The sequence below is a fragment of the Rhagoletis pomonella genome, unplaced genomic scaffold (assembly GCF_013731165.1).
Source record: "Rhagoletis pomonella isolate Grant_MI unplaced genomic scaffold, Rhpom_1.0 Rhpom_scaffold_00003, whole genome shotgun sequence".
Classification (NCBI taxonomy): Eukaryota; Metazoa; Arthropoda; class Insecta; order Diptera; family Tephritidae; genus Rhagoletis; species Rhagoletis pomonella.
Genome location: NW_023458557.1, coordinates 81,114,339 through 81,126,400, shown reverse-complemented (window position 1 = coordinate 81,126,400; position 12,062 = coordinate 81,114,339). Strand labels below are relative to the sequence as shown.

General features: G+C 34.4%; 1 protein-coding gene across 12 annotated transcripts in view; it reads right to left on the bottom strand.

The window, feature by feature from the left end:
* Positions 1-385: 385 nt before the first annotated feature.
* The window catches only part of LOC118735646 (NPC intracellular cholesterol transporter 1), a 37,471-nt gene continuing 25,794 nt past the window's right edge, over positions 386-12,062 (bottom strand). For 9 of the 12 annotated variants that reach the window (XM_036465516.1, XM_036465517.1, XM_036465518.1 and 6 more), the window contains 7 exons: positions 9,836-9,961; positions 7,036-7,346; positions 5,292-5,588; positions 3,581-4,970; positions 2,546-3,418; positions 2,342-2,418; positions 386-1,540 (listed from right to left, as the gene is read on the bottom strand). In XM_036465516.1, the coding sequence (XP_036321409.1) occupies positions 1,535-1,540; positions 2,342-2,418; positions 2,546-3,418; positions 3,581-4,970; positions 5,292-5,588; positions 7,036-7,346; positions 9,836-9,961 (3,080 nt within the window). In that variant the 3' untranslated portion in view covers positions 386-1,534. Of the gene's footprint in view, positions 1,541-2,341; positions 2,419-2,504; positions 3,419-3,580; positions 4,971-5,291; positions 5,589-7,035; positions 7,347-9,835; positions 9,962-12,062 lie in introns of those variants that run through there. The other 3 variants (XM_036465525.1, XM_036465527.1, XM_036465526.1) reach the window with 3 other exon arrangements.

Sequence of the window (12,062 nt, the reverse complement as noted above, 5' to 3'; positions counted from 1 at the left end):
TCCCTGCGAAAAGCTCCGGTGCATCTTGTTCAGTGTAAACAACAACCGGGTCTTTTTTATGTACGTACCCTAAGATGATTCTACTTAAAACAACTACAGTACAAATAAATCCATAAGTTTTTGTAATAAAATAAAATTTTGTTTATTTTCTTTATGTAGCTGATTCATAAATCTAAAATGTTCATTTTTCTAACGCTAATCGAAAACTTTCCTAAGTGAGTGTTTACAAGCATTAATTTTCCATGGACAATTTAGTTAACTTGAAGCACAGTTTTAATATTTTTTAACACACGAAAATTAAAATCATTCCAAAAGGAATTCGAAAACAACTCAATACAAAATTATGCGTAAAAAACCAAAACAAAACCAAGATTTTTCATTGACAATGTTCGAATATGAAAGCTACATAGAAACTAAAAACTCAGTCTATCGAATAACGGTTTAAAAAGATATAAAGTCGATTACCACGCAGCTTCAGCTAATATTGCATGCGCTTTTTATTAGAATGAAATTAAGTGCATTTAACCTACAATGGAAAAAGTTCTAAGGCCTTTCTGAAATTGCAGTACACTAAAATAGTTAAATATGGTAAGCTAAAATGTATACAAAAATTATAAACATACTTGTATACAAAATTTCATAAACATGCCAAAAAGGAGACGTGTTAAAAATTAATTTCCATTCGCTTCAAAGCAATATTCGAAAAAACAATTTGTATAAATGCTAAGTGTATGCTATGTTTGTAGACAATGTACATTAAAAAATGCACTATTATTATTATGTATGTATGTGTGTGAATAAATATGCCAAACAAAAAAATATTAGAGGCTTTCTAAACTCAGTAACACATTCTAGTTTCCAGCAAAAGCTATTCAGTTCACCAGTCTATGGAAATGTTGTATATCTGATTTTTTCTTTGTTTAATACAAATATGGTTTTATTTATTTATTCTTGCTTTTTTTTTGTGTGTTGTCATTTATTTCCTGTATCTAAGTTTATCACAGAGTTCGATTTAGGCTGGTAAATATTGGTGCTTGTTGCTTTCTTTTACAAGAGCCTTTTTTACGAACATCTTCACTCGATCAGCTAATTGTGAAAATTACTATGAAAAATTGTCGGTTCGTTCTGTCTTTCTCATCTACTACATACACGTTGTTTTTTTTTTTCTTTTGTTACATTCGCTTTCGATGATAAATTAGATAAAAAATCATACATACATTTACATATACATATTTCCTTTGTACCCTATATTTTATATATATCCTGAACTGTTACAAGTGCAAATAAAGTTTCGCTTCTGCTTCTCCACTCTTCTCCGTTGGCATTTTCCATATTTTTTGACTGGCGACGACGATGCTATTGATTTTCATATCAGAATCCGTTACGCTACTCATACTTCCACCGCTGCGCCATCGAGACACGCCCTACTTATATATTGATGAAAAAATGCTAATAAACTTGTTGATTGTGTTGATTGGATGATGTTTTTTGGACTTGATGGACATTCGTATCTTTGGTAAATTATCGAATCGCATCACGTCTTTAATAAATAGAAAGAATAGTTAGGTATGAATTACATAGAAAAAGTTAGTTGAAATTAAAGTACCTATTTTTGAGATTTTTACTAAGAAAAAGTACTCATAAAACTCAACATATCCACAAAATTTCAGAGAAATCAGTTAAGTGGTTAACGACATATGAATATTTTATAAGAAGTGCTCGGAGGCATCGCCACTTTCTGAAATTTTTCATATGCGCCGAAAACATGTTATCGGCGAGTCGGAATGCTAGATCTGCCTCGAAGACGAAGAAACTTTCGTACAGCCTTAGCTAGACAAAGATTAACTGACTACAAAACTCCATTAGTCAAGCCCCACAAATAAGGAATTATACTCCTAGTGCTCTTTTAAGATTCACTAGGGAAGCCGAATGTGCCTTGGACATACTGGATTAGGGACTCTCGTTAGAGATGCAAAAGACCTTTCAGCTCGTAATGTATCTTGTTCTGACATACCCGTGCATTTATATAGCTATCGTGGGCACACGCAAAAGAACGGAGCCACGAACGGCTTAATCAGTCTTTTCATTCTGAGACATTCCTTTAGGTTGCTATGAGGTTAACAAAGTCATAATATCCCGTGTAAGTATAATATAATAAATGCACTCTTTGCTTGCCCAACCCTGGTTTATAGCATTAATCAATTCCTCATGCTGGTGCTTCAAATTCTGACTGAAAGACCTACCAAAAAAATTGTTCAGGTTACACGCCTATTTAAGGTGCATACATACATCACGTTCAAACTATAAACACAAATCAAACTGATTTCTATACAAATCTTACCGTAGATAGTGATGTTTCTTGCACTTTATACGCCTGTCGTTGATAATTGACCAGCTTGGCTCTGTTAATGGGAGCGCCTATTTATAAAGAAAAAAAAAACGAAGAAAGAAACGAAAGCATAAAATAAGAATTAGTTCAAAAACGTTAAATATCAAAAACAAACCATTTTTGATATTGTTAGATATTTGATTTTTGATCACTAACCAATATAGCTGAGAAGCACCGGCAGGAATATGAGTCCGTGAGCAGCACCAATCAAAACAATGCCCAAATACATACGGAAATAAAATACTTGAAAAATTTGACTTTTGGCAAAAGCCAAAACCAAAATACCGCCGAATTTAGTCAGCGTAATGCCAGAGAATATGGAGCTGCCCATTTTAGTGAGGCAATCCGCTGCACGCTTCTCACGTGTTTTCTCCATTGAAATTGAGAAACTGTGCACCAGATGCGAGCAAAACTCTACCGAGATACCAACAGCCATTACCAGATTCACCAGCGATACAGCATTCAACGAAATATTCCAATAATACATAATGCCACCGAGATTTATAACAATCATTGTTATCGTTATGACCACCACCAACGATGAGTGTATATCGAAACCCATTAAAACAAAAGTGACAATGAATATCGCCAGCACTGAAATGCCCATGCTTTGTAGTGTGTCAGGCCACATAGTTAAATACTGTTCGTAGAATACGTAAAACACCGAATATGGAAATACTTCGACATCAAGCGCTTGTTCGAGCGGCACGCCTTGTGACATTAAGCGGCCACGCAACATATTTGTTACATTGGCGGAGATTTTGCGTGCGGCACGTAACGCTTCATAGTAGTCAGCTGATGTTTTCAATATGGAATGGTAAGCCATGAAATAGGATGCTTCGACGGTTGACAAATTTGTACTTGGATTAGTTTTATATTGTACAGCATTGCCGTAAGCAGCGTGACCAGCTTTAGCACAACTATCGTCAGGATTATCGCGTAGGAAGTAAGTTAGATATTTGCCAAAATCATGCGCTGTAGGACGTTGCATTTCAGTTTTGTTGATTACACAGCTGGAGCAGGCAGTGTCTGGAAATGGAAATGAAAAAAAAAAATAAATAAATAAATCAAACATTCGGATACGCCATCCACGTCCTTCGATTTTTAAAGCAATCAGTAAAAAAAACGGAACTAATCTTTTAAATATTCCTGTGCATTGATAATGCTAAAACAAACCCAATGGAAACTTACTCTGATGTGGACAAAAATCGCCAGTTTCGGGGAAATATTTGCAGCAACTTGACGACTGACTCCAATCAAAATAGTCATCAATCCAACTGGAGCCAGGACGCGCAATGTAGGTCACATTTGCACGACGACTGGCTAGGTAAACCTGCGTTAGTACACTGTCATCATTGCAAAATTTCCCGGAACAAACGAGATTTTGATGGAATGTTTTGGAAAAGTCCAGGCCGGATGACAAAACGAAGTAAACCGGTGGTCCAATACTCAAGTATTTGTTAAGCGCTTTGAAATAGTGTAGCACAAAACTATCTTGCGGCATTGACAGCTCCTGATCGAGACCGATCTCAATGCGTGGCGCTATAGCAACACTGCTGCATAGCCAACCAAAGAAGACAATCATAACAATGACACGCATAGTCTTTTGCATTAGGAATGGTACATAAACACTTTTAAAGAACTTGTACAGTAGACCCACAGTGTTTGGTAGAGCGTCGCTTTTCTTGCCACGTATAAAGCAGAAAATATCCAATCTATTTTCAGCTTGCCGCTTGGTGTCGAGTGTTAGCAGACTGACGAAACAGGTAATTTGTAGTAAAAAGTCGAAAAGCAGCGCCATGCCAGCATACAAAGCGAAAGCCCTCACCGCAGGCATATCGGAGAGTCCACCAAGGAAGAAACAGCAGCTTTCACTAACCGAAGTCAGCAACATTGATGGGCCAACGCGACCTAAAATGCGACCAATATGATCCTCGTGTGTTTCATCGGCGCGACGTGCATCGCGCTGATAAGTCTGCACTAATATGAAGATATTATCCACTCCCACAGCTAAAACCAAAAATGGTATAACTTCGACAATAATAAGTGTTGCTGGTACGCCAATGTAGCCGAATACGCCTACCGAAGACACTACGGATGCCAACACAATGATTACACCACCAACACCCAATGTAATTTTACTATCGATCAGCGCTCGACGTATCTCCTGCACATGCCCCAATGAAATGGCAATGTAAGCGAACATGATTAAGTATGAAACAAGTATTGTCATAACATCGGACTGCGACTCGCGATTTAATTCATCCTCAATCGAACGTTCCGAAGTGAAGGCAATATCCATATGTTTGCTCATGCGAGTTTTTGTGTAATTCAACATAAACTCCACATAACGTTGCTCCCATTCCAATGCAGGGCGCAATTTGCTCTTATCATGATAATTGTTAACAAGGAATGTGAGAATGATGGCATTTGCGCGCTCGTATTTCGTATCGCCGGAAAGTTGTTCACCAGGCGGCAAAAAGCCACCCAAGGCGACAGCTGGATCTACTGGTCCGCCATAGGGGGCCAGACAAAGGTACGGATTCCGCGTACATTGATACAAGCCATCCAAGTAAGTTATCTGCGAAAGTAAAGATAATAAATGCGAAATGAAAACAAAGCATCTTTAGCAGGGGACATATGGGTTGTTATTATGGATTTACTCGTTATAACTTGATTCAAATTTATTCGGTTATATGTATGTGTGTATATGCATGCTCGTATTTATTTTGATATTTCGATCAAATTTAATCAGACTATCGGTTGAGGGCAATCGAAAAATCAAATATTATATAAAATAATAAAAAAAACACCAAAAATTGTATCATGATTTATAAATAAATTCCTGCTAAAGAATTGTGTATGCGAAAAATCAAACATTTTCTATGCACTCCTAGATTACCTCGAAATCGCCATCCTCATCGGTTTCATCCAAACGTTCGACATCATTGCCAAAATATCCCCAAATCGATTGCACAATACACTGCGAACTATCCTTCTTTGTTCCCTCGCTTGACAAAGGCGAAAAGCAAATATCCTCCAATACTGTGCCATTTTCCTTCCGTCCTAAATTCATAATTTCTTCCTGCAACTCGAGTACTTGCGTGAGGAAAGTTTTGTCAAAAACTGGACCGAAATGCAGTGGACCATTAGAGGTGTTGTGCATAATATCGGGCAAATCGACTGCGTGGATTATAATCTGGAATATCAAAGAAGTATATTTGATGTAAGATGTACAATATTTTTCCGAATCGCTCTCGAGCGGTTTTCGTATAACTAATATTAACTTTCTCTTTCGAAATCTTTATTTTTGTACTTCGTATTCACGAATTATTCTTTTTTCGAATCACTCCAAAGCGATTTTTACTCTGGAACTGCTCCTGAACTTTAATTTTTATCTTTCGAAGCTTTAAGTTTTACTTTTAGAACTTAATTTCTTTTATTCATTTTATTTTTATTTTTTTATTTATAATTAATTTTTCGAAGTGATCTAAAATGATTTCTACCCTCGAATTGATAGCAAAATTTATATTTTTTCTAAACCTTTTATAGTTTTTTCCTCGTTTTATGATTCCCGAATTTTCTTTTGTCCGAATCGGTTTAGGCGAAATTATAATTTCTATGACATTTTTATACCCGAGCGCACTTGTGCACAGTGTTGTGTGTTTCAGACGAAAAATAAGAATATTATAAATTTTTAAAAAATGGGCGCAGCCACGCCCAATTATGGTTACAGGTGTATATCTTGGTAACCGCTGCACCAATTTCTTCCAAACTTGGCACAGTTGTTGGGCCTTGGTACAGCATACTAAATGACCGAAAATTTAAAAAATCGGACAATAACCACGCCCACATCCAATATAACGGTAATTTAAAGATATACAAAATCTTCGAAAAATCAGTAAATTTTTAAGCTAATTTATTAAAAATTGATGCTTGCAACAATTCTTTACCAAGAAATACGCTTAGGGTAAAATTTTTGGAAAATGGGCGTGGCAGCGCCCACTTATGATCACATATCTGTATCATATGTATCTCGGCAACCGTTCTACCAATTTGTACCAAACTCGTTATTTTTATTGTGCTTGCCACATAAAAGCAAAACGTTGAAAATTATTGAAATCGGGCTAAAATTACGGCCGCTTTTGATATAACGGTAAATTTCATAAATGCTTGAAACTTCAATATTTCGAAATTTAAGGACGCTAATTTACTCAAAATTGATACACCCCGGCTTACCATCTAGCGGTAGGTTTCGAAAAAACATATATTTAATACTTGCACCGGGTATTTAATGTTCGGCTCCGCCCGAACTTAAGACTTTCTTACTTGTTTATCTTAAGTCTTTGCTCGCAAAATATTTTAATTATTTTTTTTCATTTCACGAGCGTTTTCGAATAGCTTATTACATTATTTTCTTCTAAACTTTTTTTTTCAAGTTATATTTTTTCGAATCGCTCTAGGATATTTACAATATTCGAATTACTCGCAAAATTTTAAAAATTATATTCTGTCCACATTTTATTTATGCGGGGTTCTTTTATTTTTGTCTTGGAAAAACTCCCGTGTACCTATATTTTTTCCTTCGAAAATTATTAACACGCAATACACATCAAAAAAGTTCTTCAATCCATCCACTCACTCACCTGTTCGATGCGATAGAAGGGCTGGAAATGCGAATCGAAAAATTCCCGTTCAATACGTGATTCTGATTGTGGCGAAGCCCATAATTGCACTGGATCGGTAGTGATATGCAGGAACTTGATACCATAACCCATGGCTATGACAAAACAAATGCCACCGATTAGCGTAATTTTTGGACGTTTAGCGAAGAATTTGCCCCAAGCTGTGAAAAAGGCTTCGAGACACTTTTCGGTTTTAGCGCCGAGATTTTCAAAATAACCAATTTCATATTCATCAAGTTGTGCCTGAGCACCGTCGACTTCATTTTCATCATCTACAAAAAAATAAAATTAGAGAAGAAAGTGTTAGCATACAAAATTTGTAAATAAATTTCATATATACCCAATTAAAGGAAAAGTTGTTAAAAAAAAATTCCACACAAATAGCGAAGCTTTGAAGTGAGTTGATACATTATTAGCAGAGAATATGAAGAAAATAAAACTTAATAACGAGCAGTGTGAAAGTTTCGTCAGCATCTTCAAACTACATACTTAATTGTGCAATTAATTGTTGAAGTCTTGGAGATTTTAATTATCAGTTTTCTAATTAAGAGGGGAAAATGGTTTTTTAGTATTTGTAAATGTTAGTATTTAGTAGTAAGTAGTGAATTAGCAACTATTAAAAAATCACTTTGGAGTGAAGAAGAGTTTGACAAGTGAAAGTCCATAATTTGATAGCATCAAACCTATATCACCTCTGCATCATGGTTGTTTTTTGTCATTTCATGAGTTTAAATATACTTAATTTCTTAAAAAAAATTAACTCCTTGCATTTGGGTCACTAATTATTTTTTTTTTTGGCACGAGTTTAATTTTTTAACACGCGAATTGGAAAATTTACAACAGTCTTTCGAAAATTTTTTTTAAGTCCACGAGCTAGAAAAAATTCTTGTTTTATATATGTACACTGAGGTGCATTTCCAAAGGAAAGTTGTGGTTTTTCTACCGGAACTTTAAAATTTATTGTATTTAAAGACTTCCGCCAAAATGCAAAATTATTAAGATTTCCGTGAGCTAAATCGATTTGAAAATCCTTTAAAAATGTCGTTATTTTTTGATTTTTTTAGAAAAAAAATAAAAATTTAAACTAATTATGTAACTAACCAGGTGTACTCTTGTTTTCGTACGAATCGAAAATTTGAAATTTTTGTATAGAAAATGATAGGAAAATTTCATGATTTTCGATTCGTATGAAAATAAGAATATGCCCCAATATGTAATATATTATATTTATAGAATACTCGATTTTGGAAGGTATTTTCAAATCGGTGCAGCTCACTAAATCTTCCGAAATAAATTTTATAATACCAATGTAAAAACTGTACCGATTTTTATTTTTTTTAATGAATGAGTGAATGATGCACCCTAATATACATATGTATAGGTAATTATAAAGTACTCGCAATCTGGTTAATGAATCCTTATTTTTTGTCCCGATTGTAATTTTCAGCTCACGAGTTGAGAAATTTGTTCAAGTAAGTCCGTTCCGTTCAAAATTGTTACCAGATCAAAATTTTTGTCATAAAAAAAATTCAGATCGCTACTACAAATAAATCTCAGTCGCATTTTTAGAAAAAAAAAAGACTGCTCGCTTTTCACTGATTCATTTTTTTCACCAGTTTAATTTTTACATATAAACATACATATTTACATTTTCTGTAAAATTATAAAATACTCGCGATTTGGTTAGCGAATGCTAATTTTTTGGCATAAGTTGAATTTCTTAGCTCGCGGGTTTAAAAAGCTTTTCCAGTGTTAAAAATACCGCCTTTACACGTATATTCGATTAATATATGTTATATTTTGTTATCCGGATATCCGGTTAATATCCATTTGTTCGGATTTTTTAATGAGATATTCAAATTATCCGGATATTTAAAAAACTTGGTTATAACTCCCAGCCCTACTATTTACGATATACAAAAGAATAAATAAAGAATTTTTTTTTTATTATACCAGCGAGTTATTTATTGTAAATCGTCACTAGACACGAATAAAGGCGCAAGCTCAAAAGTTGACCGCGAAAAAAAACGCAAAAATAAAACTTCAGCGAAGAAAGACTCTTAATATAGTTGACGGCGAAGAAAGACGCGTTAAAATATTTGACGGCCAAGAAAGACCCGTATACTTATTTTCGCGGTCGACTATGTTTGCAGGTGTAACATTCCCCAAAGAGTTTTTAGGGAATGATGCTGAAGGGACAGTCTTTGGCCAGGTATAAATCTATGTTTACGCGTCTTTCTTCGCCGAAGTTTTCCTTAAGCGTCTTTTTTAGTAAGATTATCTTTACACGTCTTTTTTCGCCGACAAAAACACAGGCGCGCCTTTCTTCGTGTGTATAATTTTTTTGGGGAAATTTCAAACGGTTTTTTTGGAGAATTTAAACATGAAAAAGTGCAAAATACTTTTCTACTTACAAATTTAACGACGTTCTTTAAAGATGCGTGCTTACAATGCAATGAAATGGGAACTAACGTTTTTTTTTTTCCTTTAGTAAAATGCTTAACAGCGCTAACTCTTTTACAGTTATTAATATTTCTACAGTTTATAGCGATAACGAAAATGAAAAGTAAAACCAATTAACACACATAAACACGCACGCAGACACACACACACACACACACACAGTTGCGAAAACTGTTTTTGAAATATAAATAGATGGACAGCAGCAGATATTTACACAAAGCAAATCAATTTCGAAACATGATTTCACAATCATATCTACAACACTAAATTTGTTTCATAACTTTCAAATTCAACATACTGGCCAGTTGTGATTGAAGTGGGGAATCCTCCTCGGGTGCAAACTCGTTACTCACTTGTCCACCAGTAAATCGGTTGTTAACTGTGGCGCTACAAAGCCCACCACTATTCATCAAACCATCACCTACTAGATAACCAATGCATAAGAAGATCACATACATAAATATTAGTTAAGAAAAAAATAAAGTATAGTATAAGCTAAAGCATTAGCGGCATTTAGAAGTGTATGGCCAAGGGCAACACTCGATTTTATTTCTCTCAAATATGAAATGAATTTTCAAAATCACCTTTAGCAGTTTAGTTAATTTGCAGTTGAAAGCGTAATTATCTTAACATTATATCTATTACGAGTATTAATATCATTAAAAACTTTGTAGTGGCCAAAATAAATTAGCCAGTATCTACAAGGATTCTAGGTTCACTTGCTTTTTTTTTTTTTGTATGAATTCAACTTTACAGAAGTTTCGTTTTTGGCGTCCCCTCACTATTTCTTAATAAGGATATTTTTTTTTTTTCGAAGTCATCACACAATTATCATAAATATTTTACTTGGAACGGTTACGCTTTGAAAAAAAAAAATAAGGTAGCAATGGCGATGACGGGTCGAAAAGCAAGTACGAAGTATCCAACTTTTATAAGAGGCTTCTCAATAATGCTCTACTTTTAGCGATTGTATAGCTGGCGAAAAAAAATATAACTCCATTACCTTTGCTTAGACGTGTCGAACAATAATTTTGTTCGGCAAAAATACCTAAATATATGTACATATGTGCATCAACATACATAACATAAAACAACTGTAAATGACCATAAAATTTTCAATTTAATTTAGTTTTGTGGTAGTAATGAGTAGAAACTAAAATATATATTACGAAAAATAGGCATTTTATATAAGCAAATTAAGCTGAATAAGAGTCTCTCAAGTCTTGACAGAGAATAAAACGGTTAAATATGAGTCCTGGGAATCTGTACCCAAGCTACTGAGCTACCCTACCATATAAACGTACGGCTTGCGTTTGCTGAAAAGTTGAAATTTTGAACAAATGATTTCCAAAACGTAATTTTTTATGACGAAAAAAACAAACGGTTGTTGTTGTTGTTGGCTGGCACAAGTACTGGCAACCTTGCAAACTCGCCATAGACGCAATCACCGCGGCGGTTTTCTAATGATTTGTTTAGCTTTTTCATATGCTGGAAAGCTTATTAAATTTGCTGGGAATCTCTCTGAAGATTTTTGGACTTTTCAGCAGGACAATGCACCAACACATACTGCACGCACCACAAACGATCTTCTTTCATCTAGAAATATACCAATTACCAGTTTTTGAGTGGCCAGCGGTCAGACCGGACCTAAACCCAATTGGGGACTTGTGGAACCTACTTTCGAGCAAGAATGGTCGGCAGTCAGAGACCATTAAACAATTCAGAAACTTTGCTGGTTAAGTGGAATGAAATAACCCCATTGCCATTGAAACAGTTGGTGGACTCCATGTCGAATAGAATTAACCAACTTTTTTTTAAGAAAGGTTAGCATATTAATAATTAAAAGAGCAAAGAAGTACGTTTTGTTAAGTTAAATTTAAAATATTTCGGCATGCACATATACTTATATTTAGATTTTTATATTGAAGATATGTTTTGTTTTTGGCTACTACTATTTACATCTATAAAACAAAAATATATTCAAAAGTTTATGGTTATTTCCAGTTGTTTTATTTCAAATCATGTTTAGGCACATATGCATGCTTATTTCCCTGATGTAGTCTGCGCTATGCTCTTTTCGACAAATACATTTTTACCTTAAGGTGGTCCAAAAATACATAAGAAAATTTACTTTTTTAATTTTTCCTGCTGCCACCCCCAGAACTGAAGGATATCAAAAATAAGGAGACACGAATACTTTTATTTTGAAATCGGTTAATATTTACCCGTGCCGCCGAGGTTTTGAAGATTTCCATGTAGTATTTTACATGGCGAAAATACATTTTTTCGTAGAATTGCTATAAAATCGTTGAAAAATAAATATTTTTTGATCGAATAAGACTATTTTCCTTCAGAAGTCTTCAAAAAATAACACTATGACGCTTATTTAACTTAAAAATTTTACTTAGTGTGTTTTAATAACCGATAATCCTATCTGTTATATACAAACATTAGATATTTTATGTTCTCATAACCACATCCGCACGAACAGCCCATTTGCTGGTTTATTTTTGTTTTGCATTCTT